At 41.1% G+C, this 12,322-nt stretch overlaps 1 protein-coding gene across 3 annotated transcripts in view; it reads right to left on the bottom strand.

Moving 5' to 3' along the window:
* Nucleotides 1–9,378, bottom strand: part of Spock3 (SPARC (osteonectin), cwcv and kazal like domains proteoglycan 3) — a 245,539-nt gene extending 236,161 nt beyond the window's left edge. The window contains exons 1-2 of one of the 3 annotated variants that reach the window (XM_042700884.1): nucleotides 9,323–9,378; nucleotides 8,523–8,715 (exon numbers count right to left, since the gene is read on the bottom strand). In XM_042700884.1, the coding sequence (XP_042556818.1) occupies nucleotides 8,523–8,711 (189 nt within the window). In that variant the 5' untranslated portion in view covers nucleotides 8,712–8,715; nucleotides 9,323–9,378. Of the gene's footprint in view, nucleotides 1–8,522; nucleotides 8,716–9,022; nucleotides 9,193–9,322 lie in introns of those variants that run through there. The other 2 variants (XM_042700876.1, XM_042700892.1) reach the window with 2 other exon arrangements.
* Between the last annotated feature and the right edge of the window lie 2,944 nt (nucleotides 9,379–12,322).

The following is a 12,322-nucleotide window of genomic DNA, read 5'->3' as shown; positions in this document are numbered from 1 at the left end:
GACACTAGAAGCATAGTGTTTTCATTTGCAGGAGAGCATATTGGAACTTCAGTGCAGCTAAACAGTTTACTACTTGAAACTTGATATTTTACAATTATTGAACTTTATTTAAATTGCCCAATAGGGCTTGAGGTGGTCAGAAATGGAATTTTCAATAAAAGGCAACCTCTAAGAGGCTTTACTTAAGATCTCTGCACTGGGAATGCACATTGAATTTAGTGTTTCTTCCTTTAATGCCTTTTCTAATGGTCACTGTAAGCCAGATGTTGTGTTAATGCTAAGCAAATTCAAGGACTTGGAAGGGGGGAAGATGATAACCTACAGCTTTAGGAAGTTTATATTCTAATCAAGTATCTGAATTGACAAAACAGGAGACTTAAAAAGAGTAGAAGTGATGAAGATATCTTCATAAATGTGAAAAGACACATAAGTTAGTAACCTAAGAAGCTTGCAGAGTTGGGTACTGTTTATAGAAGATTCAAAGACCAGCTCTAAAAGTAAGTACATAAAATAAAATTGTGACCCAGAACATGAAATCATGAAAACTGAAATGGAATAAGAACATAAAATGTCACGCTGAGTCAGAATCATAAGATCTAAAAGCCTCTAAACCAGGAGTCTTACTGTAAGAAGGAAATAAATGCTGCATGACTATACACCATGTTCCTTTTCCATGTCTAGCTGAAAAGCTTAACTATATAGTCCCAAGCGAGACAACTTCCAATAAGAAGTGGAAAAGCACAATGTAACCAACTATGGGACAGCAAACCAAGTAATTTTCTCAAGTTATGTGATGCAGAAAACCTAATCATGAGGGGAAAGAAAGACTAATACATTCAAAAAATCATTTTTTGTGAATTGTAGGGTTATAATTTAACAGGTTTTGTGTAATATGTTCAATACAGACATATAAAACTTAACATAGTATATATAGTACCTATTGATGCCTGATGTTCAGATTCTTTTACCATACTTACTTGAAGATACATACACATACACAAAGTACCTTTATAATACTTCTACATTTATATGTAGATCTACATATGCATAATATAGACATATGGCATAAACTCAGAGAGAATAGTATCTTTCTCAATTTATTTAGTTATACTTTTGTAATAAGGAGATAGAAGAGTAAGAGAACTGAAAGTAGTAACTTCTTCCTATTATTTTTATTAGGGTGATCTATGGGAAACTGACTAAAGGTTACCATCAATTTTGACTTCCTGGTGGAATTGATTAAAGCCCTACCAGCTCCCGAAATGAGCAGGTCAGTGAACATTCACTGGCAACCTTCCATCATCATAGGCTACTTTGCCTGACAATGGTGGTGATAGGTGTAAGATACAGAGACTATGGGGGAAGCACCACAACCATGGCTCACATGATCAGGACACTGCCCTTGCATTCTGCAAGGACTAAATTGTTCTTACTCTAGATAATCACTGGTCCCAGAATCTTCAAAGACTGTCCAAAGGTTCCCATCAGAAGCCACGTGTTCATCTCATCATGAAAATTTCATATGAATTTGGACAATGACTATAACGCCATTGAGTATTATTCCAATGAGCAATCACTCCAATGAATAGGATTAGGTGCTAGAACCCTTAGCCATTCAGACATGAGAATATGTACTGTATGCAAAGGCTCTTCAGGAGTAAACTCATTATCCACAATCATCTAGAAGAGCAAACGAAAGAAAGGAAAACACTCAGGGACATGTATTGACTTAAATGTAATGAATTCTTAAAGAAAACCTGTGTTCTTGGCCATGATAAAATACAAGTAGAGCTGGGAAGGTGGCTCAGTGGTAGAGTGCTTGCCTTGCATCCATGAGGCCCTGGGTTTGATTCCTCAGCACCACATACGCAGAAAATACAAGTAGAGACAGGATTGTTGCTTAGTGTTACCATACATGCTTAGTATGTCCAAGTTTAATTTGTGATGGCACATGTGTGCACATATGTACAAACATATATAAACATCATAGTTGTGAGCATCATTCCATAGTGAGAAATGCTAAAAAAAAAAAAAGCACAGAGCAATAGTTGACCAAAAACTTAGTCTACATTATTAATTACCTTTAGTTCTGTTTTTGATTCATACTGTTGAAAATAAAACTAGTAAAGCCCTGATCCCAACTATTGATGCAGCACACAGGAGCCCTACTGTGGATTAGGAATACAGTAAGCATGCTTCCTTACTTTAAAAACAAAATCCCAAACACTAAAAAGCAACCAAGAGAACACACCATCACATTTATCCTTTGTAAGAATCAGAGGTGTTGCAATGGCTTGTAAAACAATTGCATACTTTCCTTGAGGAAACAAATAGTTTTAGTTACGTTCTAATAACAACAGATTTGATCAGCGCTAAGGTCCCAACTTACCTTGGTACCCACTAAGATCTCAGGAAAGCCCCTTTCCACCGGCCACTATCAAATAATCTGTACATCACAGGACTCACATATTTTTTTCCTATTTTATTTTTATTGACATTTTAACCTCAGAAATTGGTATGGCAGGGCACGGGACTAAACATGTCATTATATGATGCTGATAGCTAAAAGATTGTTTTTGAGCAGTGCCTTGAAACGTAAATGAAACTTGCTTATTATTAGGATGAAGGAAGTACTCAGTTTCTCAACTCCTGTGCTCAGGCCTGCAAAGAGAAGGTTCCAAGCTGCTTGGTGCAGCCTACAGGAAAAAGGATGCAACTAATTGTCAAGAGTGTGCTGTTTAGAACTCAGATTTTAAAAAAATAATTCTAAGGAAAAGAAAAAGAAGCTCAGAGAGCTGGGAATTCGACTTTGACCCTGCACTTAGGTCCTTTACCATTTGAGCCTCACTCTCAGACTTTTTTGTATCTATTTATTTTCGATTAGATGTACTTTTGCCTGAGCTGGGGTCAAATGGTGATACTTTCACCTCCACCTGTTGAGTGGCTTGGCTTATAAGTGCACCTCACCCTCACCATGTCCATCCTCACACCTGCTCTTTTAAAAAGTCGTTATCTTTGAAGTACCACAGCTATATTCTCCAATTAGTAACATTTTCCGGAAAACCTCTTAAATCCTTAAGCTAGTAGCGAGGTTACCATTTAAAGTTAAACCTACTTATTATTGTTTATAATGTATCTAAAGTGCATAAAGATCACTTAAGGAGACAAAATTGATTAAAAGTATTGCATCATGTCAAAAAGCTTCTGAATACGAAAGGATAGAATTAGCAAAACAGACACCTACAAAACGAGAGAAGATCTTTGCTAGATATGCCTCTAACAAGAGGAGCTTAACAACTTAACCTTAAAGATTCAATAACCCAGTTAATAAAGGAACTAAATGGAGACTTCACAGAAGTGAAAAGGTCCAATAAATATACGAGGAAATGGTTAACATTTCTGGCTATACAGGAAGTGCAAATGAAAACAACATTTACTGTTGTCACATTCAATGAAATTCCATCTCACTCAAGTTAGAATAGCCATCATCAAGAATATAAACAACAACAAATATTGGAGAGGATGTGGGAGAAATAGGAACCCTAATAAATATTGGTAGGAATGTAAACTAGTGCAACAACTATGGAAATCAGTATGGAAGTTTTTAAAACACTAAACATAGTTATCACAGAAATACCACCCTTGGGGATTTTTCTGCAAGAGTGGATGCCACTTGACAAATGAATAGAGAAAGCAGATGCTTTCAATGTATATCCTATAGGAAAATTGAGGGGAGTTGGGAGGGATAGAGGGAAAATGATGGAAGAAGAGATGTTAAGTAGGATTTATTTTACTTAAAAACAGATATGGTCAATGGTAATCTTTTTGTACAATTATTTAATGACAATAAAAATACAATTTAAGTAAAAACTGTGGCAGGATACAACAAATGTACCTGAGCACCCATGTTTAGCATAGCACAGTTCACAATAGTCAAGTTATGGAAATGGATGAATGGATCAAAATGTGCATACATAGATAGATAGATAGGTTTGTTGACTGATTGATAAATAAATAGTATGTTATTTTAGGGAAATAGATGAACCTGGAAAAATTATACTAAGTGAAATAAGTCAAGCTCAGAGATAAAGGATGGGTATTCTTTCATGTTAGATCTTAAACATAAACATATGAAAATTCATTCAGGATCATGTTCATATATACATAGTAAAAAACTGACTAAAGAACAAGATAAACAGAACTGGATTTCTATGGTGTAACCCCTTTGAACAATTAACAGACACTTTAACAAAATAAATACTAGGAAACCAAAACATCTGTTCTGAATGGGGTGAGAGTTAAGGTAAGGAGGATGAATAACTAGAGAGAGGAATGATGGGTAAATACAAGCATAACACTCAATGTTCATGTGGGAAAATGTAAGATGAAAACCTGACAGAATGGATAGGAATTAGACTAGTGGGGAATGGGAAGAGAATGATGGAAGGGCTAACAGAGATCAAGATGCAGTGTTCTTATAACTTCACATGTTGAATTCAAATCTCTTTCTGCAATTATTTCATGATATTAGATATATGCCTTAAAAAAATCACTTGAGGAATGAATACAAGCACAAGTTGTCTGGTAATCATTAAAGGTAACCAGTCCTTAAGGTTCAAACTGATTTTGGTAAAACAAATCTAATCTTGCACCTTTGAATAAAATGGCACAACACTTATTTCATTATATGATTGATTGAATTTACCATGGACATAATCATTCCTTTTTGTTTTTTTCTTATATTTATATTCTCCTTCCAACATATATTGTATTTGAGGATTTTAATTGATCATTTCTGTCATTCTTATTCAATGTATATACTTCAGTGAAATCAATAATAAAGTGTATATTACATCAGAAGTTACCAATTAATGTATTGTTTTCCCAATTCTATGTTCATTTAGGTTTATTTGAACATATAAAATATAAATGTTCAAAATATAAAATATCTATGAGATATCTGAATGATATCAAAATGATCCTGATAACAAATCCTCCAAACACATCTATAAGAATGGCATGAAGGAATCTTTTATGCCATGCTCTTGGAGAATGTATTGATTCTCTCTAAATCCTCCCACTGAGAAATCTTCTTTACTTAGTTTTGTCATTCTCCAACAGTTCTAAACAAAAAATAGCATGCAAGTAATGTATATGCTAAAAATGTCACATTGTTGAAAGGGACTTGAGTGATTTTATTTTAATTTTTAAATATTAAATTCAGTTTTCAGGCAGGAGATTGAATCTAGGGCCTGGTTTATCCTAAGCACTTGCTCTACCACTGAGCTATACCCCCAACCTTGTTTTATTTCAAATCATATAATTATGCCCTGAATGCCATATGTTAGTTCTATCTAGTATTTTTTTCTGCTTATGTGGTGCTGAGGAATCAAACCCAGGCCTCATGCATGCAAGGCAAGTGCTCTACCACTGAGCCACCTTCCCAGCCCCAGTATATTTATTTTTTAATCTATTAACTACTTTGAATCTTTAAACTTCAACTTCCTGGAATATAATAATAAAAAGTAGATCTCAGATCTTAAAAGTGCTTGTTTTCATTGTCTCCTTGATCTAGGTTGAGGAAAATGAGAATAAGAACTATCAAGGGAATGGTTTCTCACACATAATTTTTCTATCCATGCCTCTCATTCCTAAAGCTTTATTATAAGGAAAACATATTTACATATTTATGTTGATTTGGAAATAGATGATTTATGTCATATAAGTATTCATAAATTACATTTCTAAGTAATAGTCAATGTAGTCTTCAATTATAATTTAAAAGAAGGCCTATTTCAAGTATGAATGAATGCATAATAAAATATTTTCAATTTCAGAAAATAATCCTTTACAAGAAAGTAAGGATTACTTCCATTAGTTTTTACACTGATACATCCTAAGGCTTTTTAATGCTTTTTTAAAAAATGATACTTATATTTTTTATGAGAGAAGGAGTAAAGTTCTTTCATTAAGTGATTTCTACAAGAAGAGCTTCAGGTGCAATTTCCCTTGGCTTTCTTAAACCAAGTGTGAAGTCTGTTATTTTAGGTACAAATGCTCATGCAAAACATTCATAGGTAGATTCATGTAATACAGTCTTATTTCAAGTAATGCGTTACAATCATGTGCTTCCAGCTAAAAATGAGCTAAAAAAATAACATCCTGAAAGCTACAAAATAAAGAGTAAGATAAAGATCGGCAAATAGGGAAAGTAAACATAGCAATGTGTTGGATGGTCTGAGTAAGAAGTCTGAATTATGATGTGAGAGGTCACACTCAGCCCACAGCCCATTGTGTTAGTAATGAGCAACAGGTGGATAAAAAGGAACAGCATGGTAGTGGTATTCTTCCCCATGCCTGCCAGATGTCATATCTACAAAGACGGAATCGCCTGGCCACAGAGCCAATTATCAAACCTGATGGAAGTTTTTTTTTTCAAATAAGTCATTATATTTTGTCTGTTTCATATGCTTCAAGGTCGGCATTGGCTTAAAGGATCTTAATAAATCATTTGTTTACACTTCCATGCAGTTTTTGATGAACTTTGCTACTGAGATGATGCAAAAGTACCTGAAAAATATTAAGCTGATAAAATAGTCTACTCTCCATAGAAGTTAGCGCATGATTTCTAGAATGCTTGGTTGAAATCAAACATGTTTGCATATTGTCCAAGTATCAGCTGCTCACTTTTCAATAATTCAACAAAGCAATTAAAAAATTCAGACAACACTAAGATATTAAATATTAAAAACTTACTTTAGAGAGGAAAGTCTAACACACACAACACACACACACACACACACACACACACATATTTAAGATTTCTAAGTAGTCATTAAATAATGTCAAAAGGAGAAGCATGGCTCAAATACTAATTTTTCCATATCTTTCCTAAGTAATGGCATGGTCAACAGAAATTCTCTCCAAGTACCATTCACGTGTTTGCTGACTTTTGGTTGCGCTTAACATGACAATAAATAAATAGGCCAAAGGTTTGCTTCTATGAATACTCATTTTGCAGTAAAATGCTGTTGAAGCTGTTTATGAGGCATGTAAGACCAAGTCCTCTATTAACTATTACTATTAACAGTTCTTTTTTTCTGTTCATGTCTCATTCCAAAGTGTTAAAAAGCTCCAGTCTATATTTGCAATAAATTTACCTTTGCTTAAGAATCCCTCTAAGGGATCTGGCTTGCTAGCTCCTTCATAAAGGGTTGGTGGGAAAAGGAAGGTTCAAATACAAAGTGGGGGTGGGGTGTGGCGGGGGGGGGGGGGGGGGGGGAACAAGTAGCCCAGGCTGCCATTTATCTGCCATTTATCTCCCCGAGTCGTGACAGGCTGAGCTCATGAAGGAACTTAGCTTGTCCATATCTAGTGCACTGCAGATGGACTCCTAACAGATTCTCTCAAATGTCACTGCAAGGTTTGGCACTGTATCTGTGCCTCTCCCTTTCGGTCCTGCTGGGTTTTTCAGGGTGGGCTGACATCCCTCGTCAGCCACGGAGGTCTCCCCTCCGAACCACCTAGTTGAATGCAGGCAGATGAACGGGGCTCTGGACACAGGCAGATCCTAGCCTGAGTCCAGTGCGATGAGAGGGGAAAAATAAACACGACTCCCAGAGCCTGGCCACTGGCTGCGAGTCTCCAGAAACCGGTTCCCCTGAACGCCTTTTTAAGAAACTCCGAAGGGATTCTACGTGTTAACTCTTTCGCTGCGGGCACCTGCATGCGCCCCCCCCCCCCACCTTTACCCCTCTCCGCATTTCTGACAGCCCTGATTCTTTTTATTTATTTATTTTTAAAAGAGAGAACACGTAATCCAAGGCATTGCTAGACACGTTCTGGGCTCAAGTTAAGGCTGAACTGCTCCTCGGATGGGTCGTTTTATGTAATCGGGAGCGGGTTGGTTCCGCCTGGGTGGAGAGGCACAGCCCGGCAGCAGAGGTCTACCTCTCCTCGCTCGCGTCCCCAGCCCTCCTCTCTCCAATTCCTTAATGGAGCACCCAGAACCAGATCGATCGCCGTTACTTTTCGAACAAGGCAACGCGCAAAGGCACATCGGCTGCGTGCGCCAGGGCCAGAAACACCCTCCAAAAGTTGCGAAGGCAGAAAGCCTGAACTTTGCAAACCTGGAAGCGGGGTGGGGTGGGAGCGGGGGAGGACGGGGGAGACTGTGGGGGCCCGGCAGGGGGTACGGGGGGGGGAGGCAGAGCAGGAACGGGTGTGACCTAACTCCTGTGCATCCAGCCAGCAAGTCCTGTCTTAGGCCAGTCAGGAATTGGGGTAGTGGGGGGGGGGGGGGGGAACGACAGTAGAACTGCTAAGTTCTCCCGTGGCGGGGTTCATCAGCCCCCTCCCCAAATTCCTCTTTTCTAAGAGCACCGAGCCCACATTCCCCACCCACCCGTGACCGCGGTGCTGGGTGATACCCGCCTGGGAGCAGACACCCCCCCCGACACCCCCAGCGCGCGCGGAGCAGAGGGAAGGGGGGGGGGGGACGGACACGGCTGCGCAGCACTTACGTCTCGGAATTTGTTCCACTGTCCGACTTCCTTGTCATACTGAGAGATGGTGGTGAGCCATTGTTGATCATCCAGAAAATTACCACCGTCCGACCGCCCCCCGGCCGCGGCCAGCGCCACGGCCGCCGCCAGCGCCTGACCGCACCAAGCCGCGACACACACACACACCACGGCCGACACCTTGAACATCTGCGAGCGAGACACAGCCAGGGGGGCAGGGCAGAGTCAAAGAAGGGGGTACCGAGCTCGGGAGGGGAGCGGGTCCCCCTGGAAAGCATGCATCCGCAACACCGGGGCAGACTGAGCAGACAGGCTGGCACGCCAGCGGGGAGGTGGGGGGAATCCTATCCTTGCAGGCTAGATCCCCCCCTGCGCCCCCCAAACCCAGGGACCCAAGGGAGAAAGAAGGGGTGCAAAAGAGGGAGCCCCCGCCGCAGTAGCCGCACCCCCCCCCCCCCCGCGCCCGCAGCAGGCACAAAGCCGCCTTCCTGGCCCCGCACCTTGTTGTGCGCCCGCGCCGCCGGGATCGCAGCTCCTGCCTGGCAACGCAGCCCGGCTGTGCCAACGCGCGGCTCGCGGGCGCTGCTGCGGCTCGCGCCGCCGTCTCAGCCGTCCACTCAGCGCCCCGCGCCCCGCGCTCCCCGCATCCCGCCTCCCCTCCCCCGCCCGCCTGCTCCCTCCCCCTCCTCCTCCGCCGTGCGCTCAGATCGTCAGCTCTCCCGGACTCCCCTCGGCTCACCCCGCCCTCCCCCTCCTCCCTCCCATCCCACCTCCACCCTCCCAGCCTCCCCCCCCCCCCCCCCCCCGCAGAATTCAAAGCCGCAGTGGGCAGGGACGCGGTGGATGCCTGACTGGAGGCGAGCCCGAGAGGATGGGTAGCTGCTCGCCCAGGATCACCTCCCCCTTCTCCCCCCCCACCTCTCTCTCTGCTAACCCCCCCCAAAGAAAGGGGTTCTCACGTTCGCCTGCTCCCTCTCTCAGCTCTTGGGGTTCACACAGAGTCTGTGATCCCGCCGGGTTCCCTGGGGGTGCTAGTTTCAGGGTAGTCAGGCCAGGCAGACGTGGGGAATGGGAGCTGGGGAAAACTTTATGGAATGACCTGGACTTCTATCTCTTAAACCCGGACTCAGCTCCAGTCCAGAAGCAAGGCTCTTCCTCAGGTCCTGGAAAAGCGTTCAAGTCCAGAGAATAGACTTCTGCTCTTCGTGCACAGCATCAACTTTGAGGTTATAGGGCTGAAGTTTCTCGCTCTTTATTTTCTCCTTCTTCTTTAGAGACAGAATCATTACCAGGCAGGGTGTTTACATACACCTCAGTCTCACACATTTAGCATGGTCTTCTTAACAAAATGTCCTTGGCCTCTCTGTTGTATGTTCTAGGGACGTAAATCGTACACTTCAATAAATAAATCAATAAAGCTACGATGTCTCGCTCTTGCAAAATAAGATGGAAAACTTGAAGCCCTAAAAATTATTTTTGCTCTTCAATACTACAGCTGTTCTTCATGACCAAATATTTGACTGTGTATAGTTCTTTCTGCATATTGGAAATAAACTGGAAGGACATTAGATTACAAAGATTCCTGTATACCTTGCAGATAGATCTAGGCTACAGATTTATGAAAGCTAAAAGACTACAATCATGGTATGTATCTTTAATAGAATTATTAATAGGTCACCAAAATTACATGTCAAAGCTATGACCTTTAAAAAAATGCCTTGTAGCTTGCAAAACTTCAAAGCTGTTTAAATAGTAACAATACTGACTGCCTATGTCTTCCATTCAACTTCAGATGACACGTGTGTGTGACAGTTTTCAAATGCTCTGAAAAGAGACATCAAACAATGCGTAATGTGTATCTCCGGTTTTAAATATAAAATTAAAATTCACGGAACTAGATGTAATGCGAATGAAAGGAAATAATGGCTACTGTTCAAAGAAGGTATTTTCCTCAATTTCCCCCAATTCTTTTAAGTTGGAACACATCATGGGGGAAAAAAAAGACAAAATTCACAGAAGCTTCATCCTACAGCACATGACTTATAATATCGTGGACTTATTTATTTTGCTTGGTCCCAAGGAGCCTGACCCTGTCTCCCAGCTTATTTGCATTTTTTGTTTCATTAAGAAATTCATGGTAGGCCCATCCTCCACCATCACTGTTTCCCTCTCCCAGGCCCTGCAGTCTTTATACCCTGCCCCCAACTCAAAGATTCAAAGAGTAGTGTCTTCTCAATTCCATAAAAATATCTCATCCTATCTGAAAACTTCATTCTTTTCTATGGAGAAAGCACAGAAATTGTGCTTTAAATGAAGCCCTGATGCAGAAGTCAGTACAATTTTGAAGTAATGGTGATCTTCTACAATCTGTAGCCTTGCTCTGAATAGATACATGCTATCTGCTACAAAAACCATCTATAATTTGATGAAGAGTGATGTTCTAGCACACCTTCCTTCATCACCCATTGCATGTGTATAGGCATCTTTAGATTCTGAGAATGTTTTATGTATCATGTCAGAGGATATACATTATATGTACATGGTATGTGCATATATAGAGTAACAGTGACAAGGACACAGATGGAAATCTATCTACATTATTTACCTCTTTACCTCTCTATATACTATATATCTTTATACCTATCCATATGGCAACTATATCGGTATCGATGATATAGATTCCATGATCAGTCTCAACATGTCTATAGAATCTGTGACCAAACTGACAGAGCTTTCTAGACTGTGTCGATCCACACATCCACACATACCACTGACAATTGTGCTCATCTTAAAATCCTCCGAAGATAGATAATTTTGCTTGCGATCTGACAGTACAAGAAGGCTTACAGTCGAATTGCCAGTCTGAAGCTCTGCAGGTAGCAGAGGTGGGCCCTGCCTTGGGTGTCTTCCGAGTCTTTGTGCTCTCTGGCCTAATGTAGCACAGCTCATCTAAGTGCAGAGCTCCTTAAACCTTTCCTCCCAAACCTTTCCTCCTTGCCATTGTGTAAGCCAAGAGATGGTGCATGCTGGTAAAGAGAGTAAAAATCGACCAAGTGTGATGTAACTAATCACAGAGAAGTTTTTTTCTGTCAGCGACTCCATTTAACTGAACATTTGGGTTTTCAAACAGCCTGTTTACCACGTTGAAAGGGTCCAGAGAGGATTCACACTTGGGTTAACACGTTGGTTATCAGTTTACACCTCAGCAGGGATTAATTGAAAGCTTGCTAAGAGCCAAACACAGCGGGGAAGAATAGAGGAAGAGTATTAGGTGGGAGGGAAGCCTTCCAGTGAAGGTGGGTGGAGACTCCGGAGACCACTCCAAGGAATGGTTCTCCGTTTTATTCAGAGCTGGTCCAGAAACCTAGAGAGCTGAAAAGAACAACCAAGGATGGTGGCAGGGGAAGGAGGGTGGGAGAGAAAGTCACTGCCATAGAAAACTAAGTGTCTAGGGCTGTGATTTGATCCCATCACCCTTTTCAAAATTAGAATCCACAGGTCCACAAAGGTTTTCAGATTCCAACACCTTCTCCTGTCACTTGTAATGTCTCATTCACGATTGCCCCAGGAGCAGGCTGCTTTGTCTGGGCCATTATGTTATAAGGACAGAGAAACACTTGATCTATCAGTCAACCAAGTACAATGAGGTTTTATGTCAGCTGCATCGAAGAGCTTAATCACATTGGCAGAGGAGGAAATCCTGAGAATCATAGATCCGTAAATGAAGACTTCATGGTATCTCATTTGGGAATTTCATTTACAGAGATTATATAATTCACAAGTCATTTCTTCTTAATTTG

This window comes from Dipodomys spectabilis, unplaced genomic scaffold (assembly GCF_019054845.1).
Source record: "Dipodomys spectabilis isolate Male_0828 unplaced genomic scaffold, ASM1905484v1 ptg000009l, whole genome shotgun sequence".
NCBI lineage: Eukaryota > Metazoa > Chordata > Mammalia > Rodentia > Heteromyidae > Dipodomys > Dipodomys spectabilis.
This window is presented reverse-complemented; position numbering and strand designations above follow the sequence as displayed.